At 36.5% G+C, this 14724-nt stretch overlaps 3 protein-coding genes across 4 annotated transcripts in view; 1 reads left to right on the top strand and 2 right to left on the bottom strand.

Moving 5' to 3' along the window:
- Nucleotides 1-14724, bottom strand: part of LOC113059477 (collagen alpha-6(VI) chain-like) — a 1020620-nt gene that overhangs the window by 583241 nt on the left and 422655 nt on the right.
- ubxn11 (UBX domain protein 11) lies at nt 492-7602 on the bottom strand. Of its 2 annotated transcripts, XM_026228086.1 has the most exons (13): nt 7299-7601; nt 5807-5841; nt 5495-5611; nt 5310-5407; nt 5078-5132; nt 4330-4412; nt 3892-4188; nt 3689-3766; nt 2789-2939; nt 2600-2703; nt 2457-2530; nt 2197-2334; nt 492-824 (listed from the first exon to the last, which is right to left on the bottom strand). In XM_026228086.1, exons 1-13 carry the CDS (start codon nt 7364-7366, stop codon nt 605-607), a joined length of 1518 nt encoding a protein of 505 aa, XP_026083871.1. In that variant the 5' UTR covers nt 7367-7601; the 3' UTR covers nt 492-604. The 2 variants fall into 2 exon arrangements, with proteins under 2 accessions (XP_026083871.1, XP_026083872.1); XM_026228087.1 differs by lacking the exon at nt 5495-5611 and having other exon boundaries at nt 7299-7602.
- Nucleotides 7875-14724, top strand: part of LOC113059516 (calcium-transporting ATPase type 2C member 1-like) — a 37720-nt gene continuing 30870 nt past the window's right edge. Inside the window, exon 1 of the mRNA XM_026228040.1 lies at nt 7875-7986. Coding sequence (XP_026083825.1) covers nt 7963-7986 — 24 coding nt within the window. The 5' untranslated portion in view covers nt 7875-7962. The remainder of the gene's footprint in view (nt 7987-14724) is intronic.

Here is a 14724-nt window from a genome sequence, read left to right as displayed (position 1 = left end):
CTCTCTTTTGATATAGAAATTACTACATTTTAGCATTTGGTAATATAGAAATTACAAATAACATTTGGTCATTTTTAATATGCAACGACATTTAATATGTTATTACAAGCAGAATTAGAACACGCCATTCAACAATAACAACAAGATTTATTTCTTTTTTACCTCTCCAAAGCTGCCAAACCTGTTTATTATAGAGATGTTTTAGTGTATCTGACATCTCTCAAATGACTATTTGTAAATGAATAAATTTTTGCAAATGGTTTAGAACATATATACTTTAAAGAACTAGTTGGAACAATAATATGGAATTAAATAATATAAACCATAGACCATCTTGACAGGTGATTGGGGGTTACCTCCTGGTTCATTAACAGAATATAGAAAAATACATTTTATAATATCAGTTGATAAATTATTGTAATTTGAATTTTTTAATTGAAAATGTATCAACCATTTAGTAATTAAATTATCAAATTAATTACTTAAAATTATTTTAAACCTGTTTATTGCTGTCTATCTCCTACCTGATTTATCAATATCCAAAATCCGTCAGTTGATGAATGATCAGTGAGACATCTGGATTGTAGCAACATGTATGCTACAATCAATCTGAAAGTGCACCAGTGATGCTCACTGGGTATTTTACAATGAGAGGATGGTTGTTGTTCTTTGTGTCTCCACACTGTCTGTGAGATGAAGCTCGTGGACGCAGGAGCAGCGCTGCATTTGGAGTCAGACCACAGGACGCTAGCGTCTGGGTGTCATCACTGTAGCACCGCTGTGGAAATGCACTAATGATGTCATATAGTGCAGCATCTGGTCCTCTGTCAAAAGAGATTGGCTCAAATTATTATCTGGAAACGGATGACAACCTGTATACTATTTCTGCTGATAAATATAGACACCATACATAAAATTTGGGCAAAGTAGAGTTACTGTAAAGGAATAGTTCAACCAAAAATGAATATTTGCTAAAAATATCTTCATCCTCTGGCCATCCAAGAGGAAGATGAGTTTGTTTCTTCATTAGAACAGATTTACAGAAATTAAGCTATACATCACTTGCTCATCAGTGGATCCTCTGCAGTGAATGGGTGCCGTCAGAATGAGAGTCCAAACAGCTGATAAAAACATCCCAATAATCCACAAGTATTCAACAAGTAATTAAAAATGAAAATTACTTTTTTAAATCATGAGTAAAATATATGCACAGATCAGGCACTGTTTCCAAGCAAAAACAGTTCTAAACAAATATGTCTGTGGATTTGTGATGTGAGATGACAACACGGGATGGATCACGGGAGGAAGCATTATTGTGGATTATGGACTCACATTTTGACCAGAATTCGCAGTTTAAAGTTAAAAAGTATTAATAATGGATTTGTTTCTTACAAACATGAAATTTTTCACTTCAAGTTGTTTATTGATGGACTTTATTGTCGGCACCCATTTACTGAAGAGGATCCGTTGGTGGGTAAGTGATGTAATGCTACAAATCGGATTAAATCTGTCCACATCTGTTCTGATGAAAAAGCAATCTCTAAATCCTGGAAGGCCTTCAGTATTTAATCAATTAAAAGTATATTTATAACCTGCATTTCTCTTGGTTCGCGAGTTTATTATTATATGTATTTTGGGAATACATGTAATGCTGTCTTAAACTTTAGTTAAAAAGAAGCATTTTAGGAGTCAGCATAAATAAATTGCCTACATATGGAGCATGTCAGATATCTTAAAATGCTTCCTAGAGAAGGCAGATCTCTAAATTTGAAAGCTGGTTTTCATACAGTACAGTATTTTCCGGACTATAAGTCACACTTTTTTCATAGTCTGGCTGGTCCTGCGACTTATAGTCAGGTGCGACTTATTTATCAAAATTAATTCAACATGAACCGAGAGAAATGAGCCGAGAGAAATGAGCCAAGAGAAATGAACCAAGAGAAAACATTACCGTCTACAGCCACAAGAGGGCGCTCTTTGCTGCTCAGTTCTCCTGTAGTCTACACTGAACACATAGAGCGCCCTCTTGCGGCTGTAGACGGTAATGTTTTCTCTTGGTTCTTGGTTCTTAATAAATGCGACTTCTAGTCCAGTGCGACTTATATATGTTTTTTTTCCTCATCATGACGTATTTTTGGACTGATGCGACTTATACTCAGGTACAACTTATAGTCCGAAAAATACGGTATCTCAAACCTTTTCAGGTCCAAGTAGTGACGGAGATCTCCAATGGTCTCCCTGAAGAACATTCTCATGATAAATGTCTCCATCCCATCCTCAGCCTTCAGTCGTAGTGTGGTGACATCTGGTGCTGATAGTGAAGAGTCTGTCTCACTGAATCACACCACATGGGTAGGAAAAATTAATTATTCAAGTCAGGAACTAATCAGCTTTTATGCTGTCTATCAAAGCTCTTCTGTTTGGTCAGAACTTTAAGATAATTAGGGTTTTGATACCATTCTCTCAAGGCCTGCAGGGCAGACGTTTCCACAGTAGTCACCGAATGCCTTTTGGCACCATCAGGAAAGCCCTTAACGAAACAAAAAATTAAGTTGAGTGGGAAATCTGACTGAACGACCCTAAACGTGACTACACTGACCAGTAGATGAGCCTTGACTGAGTCACGTATACTGATCACTTTGCCTTCCTTCACCACAGTCTCTGGGAGCTTCCGCAAGAACTGCTCCATGGACAGCTTTCTGCCTAAATACCACACAGAATGCCAGTTTAAAATCCATTTTCTGATTTAACAGAATAACTGTGAATCATACCAAAATCATGTTCAAACCTGGTATCTGACTCTGTTTTGGCGCTGTGGAGCTAGTCTGCTCAGAAAGGTGCATTGAATGGCTTCCTGCTCCATCTATCGTTTGCCCTCTTCCAGGAAACTCAGTCCCTGGTCGCCTAACTATGAACTCCTCGTCACGTTTGTCACTAACCTGTTTTTATTGTTCAAGATCATACATAACAGTTAAAGAATGATAACTATAACTATGTATCACATCCTTCCTAAGTTTAAGTCGATGGGATTTTTCACACACCACATAAAATCCCTAAGTATTTAAACAATAATTTGATTATTAATAATTTGAGGTATAATATGCGAGTGACATGGCAAAGTTGAACATTTGCACTACTTCATTCAAAAGTTTTGGGTCATTACAAATTATAATTTTTTTTTTTTTTACTGTTTTTGAACGAAACATATACTTTTATTTAGCAAAGATGCATTAAATTGATTGAAAGTGTCAGTAAAGACATTTATAATGCACAAAAGATTTCTATTTCAAATAAATATTATTTTGAACTTTCTACTCATCAGAAAATCGTGAAAATGCTTCTTGCCCAAATCAGCACATTAGAATGATTTCTGAAGGATCATGTAACACCAAAGACTGGACTAATGGCTGCTGGAAATTCAGCTCTGCCATCACAAGAATAAGTTACATTTTAAAATGTATTAAGAATAGAAAACTGTTTTTTTAATGGTTATAATATTATATATTAATATTACTGTTTTTACTGTATTTTCAGATCAAATAAACGCAGCCTTTATGAGCATAAGAAACTTCCGAAAACATGTAGGAATATTATAAACCCAAACTTTTGAACTGTTGTGTATATATTAGCAACAGTATTCGTAGCGATGATATTAATGCTGAAAAGTGCATTCATTCCCAGTCCACACCTGGAAGGGCACACCATTAGGAAATCTTTCCTGAAGCTCAGAAGGAAAAAACCCATCCATCAAGTCCTGCATGAATTCCTGCAATAGAAAGGTAAATCTTAGGGATGATAAATCTGATGATTCATCTAAAGTAAATGAAATATGTATGGTATTTATGTAGTCAAACTAAGTGATGCAAGTCCAAAGCAGGAAAGCAAGTGAACCTGTGTGCGTGGGTCTTGATAGGAGCGGAATGGACCACTGAACATGACAATGCCATTTTTGTAAAGCCAAAGAGGTATGGAGGACTGCTGGGTAAGTTTGGCCCCACCAGGGACAGCGGTCACATGGGACTCCCCTTCCCCTGCTACGATGTTCAGTTCCTGGATGTTCTGCAGGACCAGGTCATAGTTCATTCTCAAACTCTTGCGTGCATTAGTTGCTCCAGGAAGATGGCTGTTGGCCTGCTCGCGTTCTTCATAACGTCCGACCCAGATCATCCCATAATCATTCAGAAACTTCTGTGTGGGTGGGAAAATGTCATTCTGTTGAGTTTCCCATAGCTATTTTGGTCTAATTATACAGGAATGACCCCTGGTTTGTTCTCTGCATAGAATTACAAACATCTAAGCATGAAAACGGTTGTAAGAAAAGCTGCTCACCTCCATTTCCAACACTTGGTTTTGAAGCTTGAGGCACAATTTAACCAGTTCTTCATCTTGGTTCTCATTACTTGTAGATTTCCCTAAAGTAAACACATGTGTTTAGTCATGCTTTTATATGACTACTGAACTGGTTAAAAAGCGTAAGTGAAAACGAGTATTGTATTGTAAGCCAGTCTGTTTGGGTCATATTTCACCTCCAAATTATCCATGCACACATGTAATACTGTCCAAATGTTTTTGGGTTTGTTTATGACTTTTGTTATTTCACTTGATGAGCCTCATGAAATTATTATAACTTATTATTATAATTTTTTTTTTAAATTAAAATTAGCATAGCTTACAACAATGAAGACTTTATATTAATAATTAAAGAATTGTATTTATTAAAATCAGCTTACATGCATGCTTAGATAATGAAAATTTAATAGAATATATTACAAAAATATATACTTGAAATGTGTATTATATTAGATACATGCATAAATACTGAAAATGATATTAAAATCAGTAAATGCTTAGATAAATACTGAAAATGCAACAATACTTATTTATATTGTTATAAAACAATAAATACTTAAAAATTTGTGTTATATTACATTATAAATGATCATTTAAAATATCTATAAATATATTTTTCTAAACCTAATAATAAAGTGTTTTATTGTAGTCTCTATAATGCTCTATTAAACTCTTTTGTCTTTTTGAAACAATTTTAACTCCTGTTTGTTTAAGAAGAAGTAATTACCCTTTGCATCTTGGAAAAGATTCAGTTTCTCTTCCAGAACTGTTATTCTTCTTGCCTTGAGCAGGAAATGGAAAGAAATTAAGAGCTAATACCATAAGGCACCTTGTAAAATGAAATCAGCTGTGCATCCGGAGACATCTGACGAGACACTGATGATTGTAAACATACACACTTGGATACTTCATCTGTACAGCAGCACAGTGAGATGACAAGAATAAAGCAAGTGTCTTACCTTATGCTCAATATCCACAGCCTGAGTTTTCACCTTTTTCTCAAGCTGAACGATCTTCTGCATCATACTTGACATCAGTTCAAAATCACTCGGCGGAGCTGTGACATGTTTAGAGAAGATTTGTGAGACATGTAAAGTTTTGATAAAAACACATTTAGTTTAATCAGTCAGGTCAGTCTTTGTACCTTCTTTTGCCACCTTTTTTTGCATGACCTTTGATCTTACAGTGGAAAGATTGTCTGTGATGTGTGGCACTGGCTGGTTTTGTGGAAAAATCTCTCTGAATAATTTAGCTTCATAGTCTGAAAAATCCAAAATGATACGTTTAAGCGATTTATAAGACCCACTGATGTATTGTTTCTCTGTGCTTTCTCAATATTTTATCTCCCGTATGCTTTTATATTCCATCACCCACATGGATGGAAACCAGCTATTTCTATTATCTGTAGAGGATGGCATTTGAAAAGATAAAATAATTTAATGTCTGTACATCTTACCATTGTCTGACCTGTCTTTGTAAGGCTTTCTGTCCCTAGATCACAAAAACATATGATTATTTCAAAGATGGTCTAGGTCAATCTTGTAATGCAGTCTCTTTGAATTCTATAACTTTGGGAAAAAAGCAATGATTGCATTGACATATAAAGGTACACTGTGCCAACATTTTCAGTCACTTTTTGTATATACAACATTCTTGTCCCCTCCTCGCGGGCGGAACGCCATAAAAGCACACCGCCCTGTCTGACATGAGATCAGTTTACCTGAACACACACAGTCCAACGGACTCAACAGACTACCTGCATGAAGATGAGTGACATCATTGAGGTATTTTTCAAATATTGGGTTTATCATGCATAAATGGCATGTGTACACATGTTTCTGTGTTATGCTAGTTAGATGGCTGCCTGTAATTTACTCACTAGTAAACAGAAAATCATAAAAATGTAACAACAATGGCTATGTCAAGTAACAGATGACAGGTAATGGCAGACAATAAAGTCCCGCCCTCACCTGCACCATGCATCGTTATGAGCTGAGGGTTTCCAGCCCAGAAACATCCCGAGCACAGCCATGCATGAACAAAATAAGAAAATACAGTGCAGTGTCTCTGTTAAATGCTTCTAATAGCTCACAGAGCAGGGTAGATCATTCAACAGTTATTGTAATTTTGACATTTTAGGTAAAGTGTTCTCATTACCTCAAGCTGTTTAAAACCTGTAAGAATTTTTTCTGCTGAACACAAAATAAAATATTTTGAAGATTGTTGACGACCAAACTTGGTCTACGGGGACCAACAGCTACATTCTTTAAAATAATCTATTTACAACAGAAGAAAGAAATTAATGCAGGTTTTGGAACAACTTCAGGGTGAATAAACAATGACAGAAAGCTACAGCAGACTTTCACAGATTTGCTCAGATACTTTGACCTCTGTTAATTATAACATGATTATTTGCACAATTTCAAGAGCAAGATGGAACATAAAATGAATGTCCAGTTAAAAGTTCCTTTAAACTGGTAAACATCGTTTGATAATATCATGCAGATTTCTGTGATTTTATGGGGAGGGTGGGATGCTTTAAATTCATTGCTAATACATGTTTTCATCACCAAACATTACATCACTTTCTAGATGATTGTTATATTTAACCCAAATACAATATATGATTATATTTGTCACTCCTAGTATTTGCATTATATTTTTATATAAGATATATAATTATTATATCAGCATCTGGACCACAATACACTTTAAAAATAGGACACAATATTAGTTATGAATTAAGTTATGAATGTAGTACTGGTTATGGTAATCTGAAAAAAAAAAAAAAGACTAAACGATGTTAGAGTGTAATTTCTAGAATAGTTGGGTTTCAATGTGTCAGTTTCACAGCTTTTCAAAAAAAAAGATGCATATGGTTATGCTTTTTATTATTTTTGGGTAGCTATTTAACATTAACTGCTGCATTTTGTTGGAAATTGACTTACCCTTCACTCTTCATGTCTGGTAGAGGAACTCTTTTGTTCTTCTTCAGGGTGGACAGCGGTGAGCTCATGTTTCTAACAGCAGGACGTTATTTGGTAACGTTACTAATGCAGATCACGGCATTTAGAATGAATAAATGTAGCAATGCGAACTTTAAAAGATTCAAAGGATATAACTCTTCCTTTCCTTTCCCAAGCACAGTATATTCAGAAAAGCAATATGTTGACCTGTTTGCTAAACTATTTATTTATTTTAAATGTCCATGAAAGCCCTAAAGCATATCGTATTTCTGTGTTTAAGTTCGCTCTCAGTCCTGGGATGTTTGTTTGAACAGTTGTCAGTGGTAACGAGGGAGCTGTGATTCCGCGAGGTGGCGCTGCGGATCTGTCGTAGGGATTCTGGGTGTGACGTAGGCGAGATCAGGAGGACGTGGAGTTTCGTTATATTTCAAGTATTTGGCGGTGTCTCTTTACACCTAGTACAAATAATTATTCGATGATTTCTAAGAACTATGCATCAATGCCTTTCAGTAAACTGTTTGACTGGTGGTGATTATTGACCATTCCCTAGTCTGTTTACGTCACCCCGCCCCTTTTTACGTGCCCTGCGTGATGACGCCATCAGCGGCCGTCAGAGTCAGACAGACCTGACGAAAGCTTACGGAAGATGCAAAAGAAAAAGGACCCGCTGGTAAGTTTCAAGAAAAGCCCGTTTTCCTTTCTCTGAGACACATTGCCGACTTAATAGCGCTTAGAAATGTCAACTGTGAGGTTCAGACAAAGCCCCGTTTGTTTAGACGTCGTTCCACACTGCGCTCGGTGTGAATGTATGCTATCAAACACCGATAAAACGTAATTAGAGATCCGCTGGCGTGATTTAAACATTAGCTGAAAGCGTGTTGTCGCCGCTAGCGCTCGGAGAGTCATTCAAATAAAACAACGTACACCGGCGAGAAAAGCGACGGCAGAAGCTTTAAGGTTAGCCGTCATGTGCCGACTGTCAGTGTTCTCACCAAAATATCAGGTTAACCGTGTTTAACCGTGTGGAGAGTGACATGTAGTAGTGTTAGAGATGAATTCGGTTGGTTTTCCTCAAACGCATTTGCGGCTGTGCAAGCTTGAAACTTGAGTTGAGAGTGAAAATAAGCGATAACATCCTGCCGCTGTAGTGTGAATTGTTTTATTTTGGTCGTATATAACACATGCATACTAGAGTAGAGCATTTGGGAAATATAGATTTCAGCATGCTTTCACGTTTAATCTGACGTAACGTACAGTCGCGAACACGTTACAATCAAATCCTTTAAAAGAATAATAATAATAATAATAATAATAAATTCAGCTATTATCTACATCTGCGGCAGGACAAACAGAACATGGCAGGAACTGTTGTATTCTTTCAACAAATAGGCCTCAGAGTACCCAAATAAGCTTCAGATGAGTAGTAAACAGCACCCCTGCCAACCTGCTGTCGGTCTTTGGCTGATGTGTTGTTTAAAGTTCACTGCCACTGTGTGGTGTGCTTGACTAGAGATTCCATACAAGCACGAGTAACAGTGACCAAACCTGGAAGTAACTGGGGTGACAGAGTCCAGTTCAATGTGCTCTGGAAGAGGAAATGCATATGCATGTTTGCTGTGTCCTAAACCCTAGTCAGATGCCTACCTAGACAGCATGTTTAGGAATTTATGGCAAGTTCGTGATTTTGAAACAGACTTGATCAAATAAAATGACAGGAAGTCAGTGTTCTAATTTGCAAGCATACTTGTTACAAAGTGTGTACAACCGAACATATAGCACCTTTCTTCCTTTGGCTTAGCAAGTATCCAGTGCAGTGTCAGGTGACAAAGTCAAAGTGAGTCACTTGTTATAATAATGGCCAGCAGAGCACAACGATAGATTCCCGGAAGTAAAAATACCTTTCTTTATCTCCATAGAGAGCTTGAATTGTAACAATGAGATAAACTAAATGGCTATACCACTCTGAGATTGAATTGTTCTTTAAAGCACAATTTCAATGTGATTTTGATTTAAAGACTTAAAAAATCTGCGAAGGTGCAATGATATATATATTTTTTGTTCTCAAATTCCATCAGTATTTCTTATTAAAATCTATATTTAAATTCATTTAAGTTAATAATTAAGAAAAGGGTTGTATAAATCAGGGATGCAACGATAAAATTTTTTGAGAACTGATCTGATACCGAAAGTTCTGAGATCCAATCTGATACCTGCACAGTTTTCTTTTTTAGACCAATCTGTGTTGACCTAAAAAAATACTCTTTTATGTTAATCACAATCTACTACATATAAACAACTTCATTTTAATGAAAAATAACAAATGAAAAAATATATAATCATAATCTATGACAAAAAAATACTATTATAAACTAGGTGGATAATTCAGCAGCAAAAGATACTCTAGATTCTATAAAAATCACATGCGCAATAATTTGATAAAATCTAGTGAAATGTTTGATTTACAAATAAAAATGCATAAGTCTAAAATCTGGTAAAATGTTACACGTTGCTCTCTCGGTCCGATTTGGTGAACTGGTTCAACCGGTTCACTAAGAAGAACCGGTTAAATCAAACGATTTGTTCATGAACCGGACATCACATGCACAATGGGAAAGAGATATTGATACGTAGTGTATTAAATCTGTGCGTTAGTTTAATGAGCCTTTTCTTTGAACAGTTTTAAACCTCAGTTATTGTGTGCTCTTGAAGAGAGTTTCATCGTTTTGAATGTAGTAACAGAAAGTGACATGCAGTTTGATTGCTGAATAGAGGATGACAGACAGATGCAGCTTAAAGAAGATTTTATGCGAACTTGAATTTAATGATTTCAATATTAATTTGTACCCCACATTGAACTATGGAATAGCTTCAGAACACTTGAAATATGTCCACAAATACGTTTTGCTGCTTTATAATATTTCGATTCTTGGAATCTGCTAACTTTGCTCAAAAATGAATGCCTGCAAAAATAGCTTTTACGTTTCTTGTTATGCTATATTATTACCAAATATTGCGTTCATCTGTTTAATCAACTTTTCAAGGTTTCTTTTTTTTGGAACTGGTTATACATCTCATTGATCTGAACTTATGCACCTTAGTTTTTAAATGAACTTTGCTAATATTATCCACAAATAATGCTTTTTTTAAAACTTAAAATGTAAAAATTAATGAAAGGCCTACAGTCAATCAGTTTTAGAAAGAAATACAAAACCTGTGCTAATTTAAAGAAAACAAGTTATATCACCAATCCAAGTTGTGGTGATATAACAAAAGATTAACGATAAGTGGTTCGCTTGAAGTCGTCTCACAAATTATGTCTGTTTGCACAGTTTTAGACTCGAACCAGATGTATTTCTAACAAGATGGTTAATTGTGACGAATCATATTAAAGGTTGTGTTGAAGTGTTTATCACATTGTTTTGCTTTATGTCAGGTTTGTAATTTTATGAATCATCTTAGAGCAGGTTGGTTTGGTTTTTGAAGTCTTTATAGAGACAAGGAATAGGAGAAGTACTTCCTTAACTGAGGGTTCAAAAATACAGTCACTGTTGTGCTCTACAGGCCAAAGAAATGCTCAATAGTGCTGTGCAATGCTGATCATTACAGAACGATATGTTTGCGCATGATTGAGGTGGTGAGGGAGAGTTTTGTGGTTGTCTGACTGTTCACCTCTTGGATGATGACTAGGGTATATTTGTTCTTTCAATGTGTGTGTGTGTGTAAAAGGTTTTGTGTGTGAAGAAAACCACCTCATTCCACTGGATTTCCTTCCTTCTTGTTGCCCTGTCCTCTGTTTCTCTCCGTTTTCACTTGTGGACTGACACCTCTCTGCTATCTAACAGTTCCAGAGAGCCTCCGCCTGCAGGGACTGTCAGGACAGCCAGAAGGAAGATTATAAACCGCTCTCTGTCCCAGCAGCCCCTGCTCTATATATATATGTGTGTAACTTTGACTTCCTGTGACGCTCCCATTAGTTTTGGGTGACAGATTGAGAAGTAGTTCGAGGTGTGTGGTCACTGATACAGAGCATTTCCCTGATGTTTGTTTCATATCCTAATCTTTTTTAGAAATGCAGAATTTTTAGGAAATCTGTCAGTGCATTCAAAATCAAAGCAATAGTGAAATTAGGGTGTATGGAGAGGTGTATGATAGCTGATAGAAAGTGTTTCAGATTAAGGTTGTGATGCAATCCTGAAAGTTTTAGTTGGGTGTTTTCACAAGTGGAATATTTTTTTCCCACCACTGAACAGCCAGTGCTTGGATGTTTGGTCCCTTGTTTACCTTGGTTTTGGAGAAGAAGAAAAATATTTTTTTCTCTCTGGGGGAAGCTCTGTTCTTGTTTCAACAACACTCTTCTCAGAACAGACATTCGTCAACAATACCACTTTTTGTTGGACTGTATGATCTCTAAGCCTGGATGTATTCCATTGTAAATGATAATCTTTCATTTGTTCCGAATTCAACTCTCACTTTCTAAACAATAAAAGGATAGTTCACCCAAAAATGAAAATCCTGTCATTACTTAACCTCATGTCATTCCAAACCTGTAAGACCTTTTGATGGAATCTGAGAGCTCTCTGACCCTCCATATCCAGCAAGGGTCCTTACATGATCAAGGTCCAGAAACTTAGCAAGGAGATCGGTAAAATAATCCATGTGACATTAGGGCTTTCACCGTAATATTACGAAGATACGAGAATAATTTTGTGTAAAAAAAAAAAAAAGAAGGCTTTATTCAACAGCTTGTCTCCTCGACGTAAGCTGGACCTCGCGGACATGTTTTCTACGTTGTTTGTGCTTTTATATGAATGACAACAATGTATCCGTGTGGTGCAGCTGACACAGAACAACATACGTTGTTTGTGTTTAGTGGATACTCTCCAAAATGGTGCTAGGGTGACATGGAGGAGACAAATTGTTGAATAAAGTCGCATAAAAAGTATTCTTTTAGCTTCATAAATTTACAGTAGAACCCCTGATGTCACAGGGATTATTTTACCGATCTCCTTGCTATGTTTCTGTACATTGATGGTGTAAGGACCCTTTGCCCGGCCCGGGGGTAATATTAGTTCCTTCGTTTCAATTAAAAGCTCCCCCTCGGGTTGGCGGGCCCATATAAAAGTAAAAGTGAAAAAAGTGAAAGTGACGTGACATTCAGCCAAGTATAGTGACCCATACTCAGAATTGGTGCTCTGCATTTAACCCATCCGAAGTGCACACACACAGAGCAGTGAACACACACACACACACACAGAGCAGTGGGCAGCCATTTATGCTGCGGTGCCCGGGGAGCAGTTGGGGTTCGATGCCTTGCTCAAGGGCACCTTAGTCGTGGTATTGAAGGTGGAGAGAGAACTGTACATGGACTCCCCCCCCACCCACAATTCCTGCCGGCCCGGGAATCGAACTCACAACCTTTCGATTGGGAGTCCGACTCTCTAACCATTAGGCCACGACTTCCCTAAGTACTACCTACTTTTTTCATTGGAGGTAGCAAAATCAGGGTAGCAGAGATCGACAGAACACCGGCCCGGAGCGTAAAGTGCAATCTGAGTACAGGCCAGCGGGGGAAGGGAGACAATACAGAGGGTAGTGACGCCAAATAACTGTGGACATGCTAATTTTTAAAAATAAAAATATGAAATAGGTTATTGTTATAAATAACGTTAAAATGTTACAATTTATGTTCACATAAGTGCCGTCATAGTGCCGTACTGTGCTTTATAATATTCTGTTTTATTTCATACAGATTGAAAGCCTGAATAGTCTCTATCCCTTTTTTTATGGCTGTGTATTTGTGTGTGTGGGTGGATGCACGGGAGGGGTGTGATTTTCAACTACTAATCGAATAATACCCAGTGATTATCACATGCAAAACATTTTTTTATGTGGATATTGGAATGCGAGTGAAGTAGTCTATAATAAATAATAGTTTGGCATTCAAATACATTGCAAATACGCAAACATTTGATTTTGTGTCGAATGAGAGACCCAACATTGGTTTCGTTTTAGCCCAAATGAATTTGTTTTGTCTTGTCGTTGCTAAAATTTCTTAAAAGCAATTTTTTTATTTTTGTTCTTTTTTTAAATAGGCTACTGTTAATTGAAAGGATTTGTTGTGGAGTGAAGGGAACTAAAATAGCATAGCTATGTTTACAGTGTTTATTATAAATGTTTGTAAACATTTCTCGTTGGCATTAGGCTTATTTCTGAATGAAATAATGTGACTTACTAATAGGCTACGTGACTTATGTTTTTTTTTTCTCTAAAAAACTATTTTTTATATGTGTAGCGTAGCCTATTTTAACAATGCAGCAAACCTTAAAAAATATTTTGATAAATTACTGAAAATAAGTTAATTACTTTTTAAAACATTTAACTGATTTGACTGTATTAATCGGTCAAAATTCTTAACGGTTGGTTATTGGTTAACCTGTTAAAATTAATACCCCTAATTCAAATTGTTCAAAAGAACAAACCGATAGAGTAAAGAAGATTCTCGGGAATGATTTGAACTTGTTTTATTCAGTTGAAACCCTTGAAAAGTTTTTTCTTTTTTTTCTTTTTTTTTAATGCTTTTCAAAATGTATTATTAGAATTTTAATATTTTAAGTATGGTATACACCAAAATAGCCAAAAAAATGGCATGCCGTTAAAAAAACAACAACAAAAAAAACGATCTGCATTTCGGCTTTCATACTAGAGTTTACATACAGTTTTCACATGGAGAATAGTGCAGAACATGTCTATGGCACAGTCTTTAGGCATTCACAATGTTGGTTAATTTTTTAAAATGTCTTATTTATTTATAGTATTGTAAATAGTCAGTGTAATACCAGTTTAACACAGTCTGTTCAGCTTTGTTCTTGACGAGAGAAAAAAAAATGTCCCTCTCTCTCTTGCCCTCATAGATACATGGTCAACACTTTATTCACAAACAGAATGACTCTGATTATTGAAATGTACAGAGCAACAATGTGAAATTGTCCTGAGCAGGGTATAAAGGGTATCAAAAATTAAAAAATTTCCATAGACAAAGATGAAATCCAGGTGTGACCAACCATTCAACTTGTCAGATGGAGAATGGAGAGTGAGGTTTGTTAAGGGTATGCCACGGGCTGAGGTCACTATTATCAGTGTTTTAGTGAACTGCATTTTTCCTCCTCATTTTTGTGCGTTCATGTTTAAAAGGTAAAGAGAGGGTTGATGGGGCAGAGTGCGGTTTCAACTCTGTGGAGGCTCTGCTAGAGTGAACCTGACCTTGTGCCTCTCAGAGGACTGCAGACAATCGGTCTCGATCATCTAATGGAGAGCGCTGAGAGAGCAGTTTGTTCTGTGTCTGTATGGCCTTGAACCTATGCTTGGCCTTATTCTGTCAGCGGGAGAACCCGGCAGAGCTTGTAACTGA

Source organism: Carassius auratus, chromosome 41 (assembly GCF_003368295.1).
Source record: "Carassius auratus strain Wakin chromosome 41, ASM336829v1, whole genome shotgun sequence".
Lineage (NCBI taxonomy): Eukaryota > Metazoa > Chordata > Actinopteri > Cypriniformes > Cyprinidae > Carassius > Carassius auratus.
This window is presented reverse-complemented; position numbering and strand designations above follow the sequence as displayed.

Bases quoted from the DNA above. Each gene is read 5' to 3' on its own strand.
- ubxn11 (XM_026228086.1), bottom strand. From the start codon at position 7,366: ATGAGCTCACCGCTGTCCACCCTGAAGAAGAACAAAAGAGTTCCTCTA. The intron at 5,842-7,298 runs GTAAGTCAATTT...TTTGTGATCTAG, and splicing joins CCAGACATGAAGAGTGAAGG to GGACAGAAAGCCTTACAAAG. The intron at 5,408-5,494 runs GTACAAAGACTG...AACATGTCACAG, and splicing joins AAAAAAGGTGGCAAAAGAAG to CTCCGCCGAGTGATTTTGAA.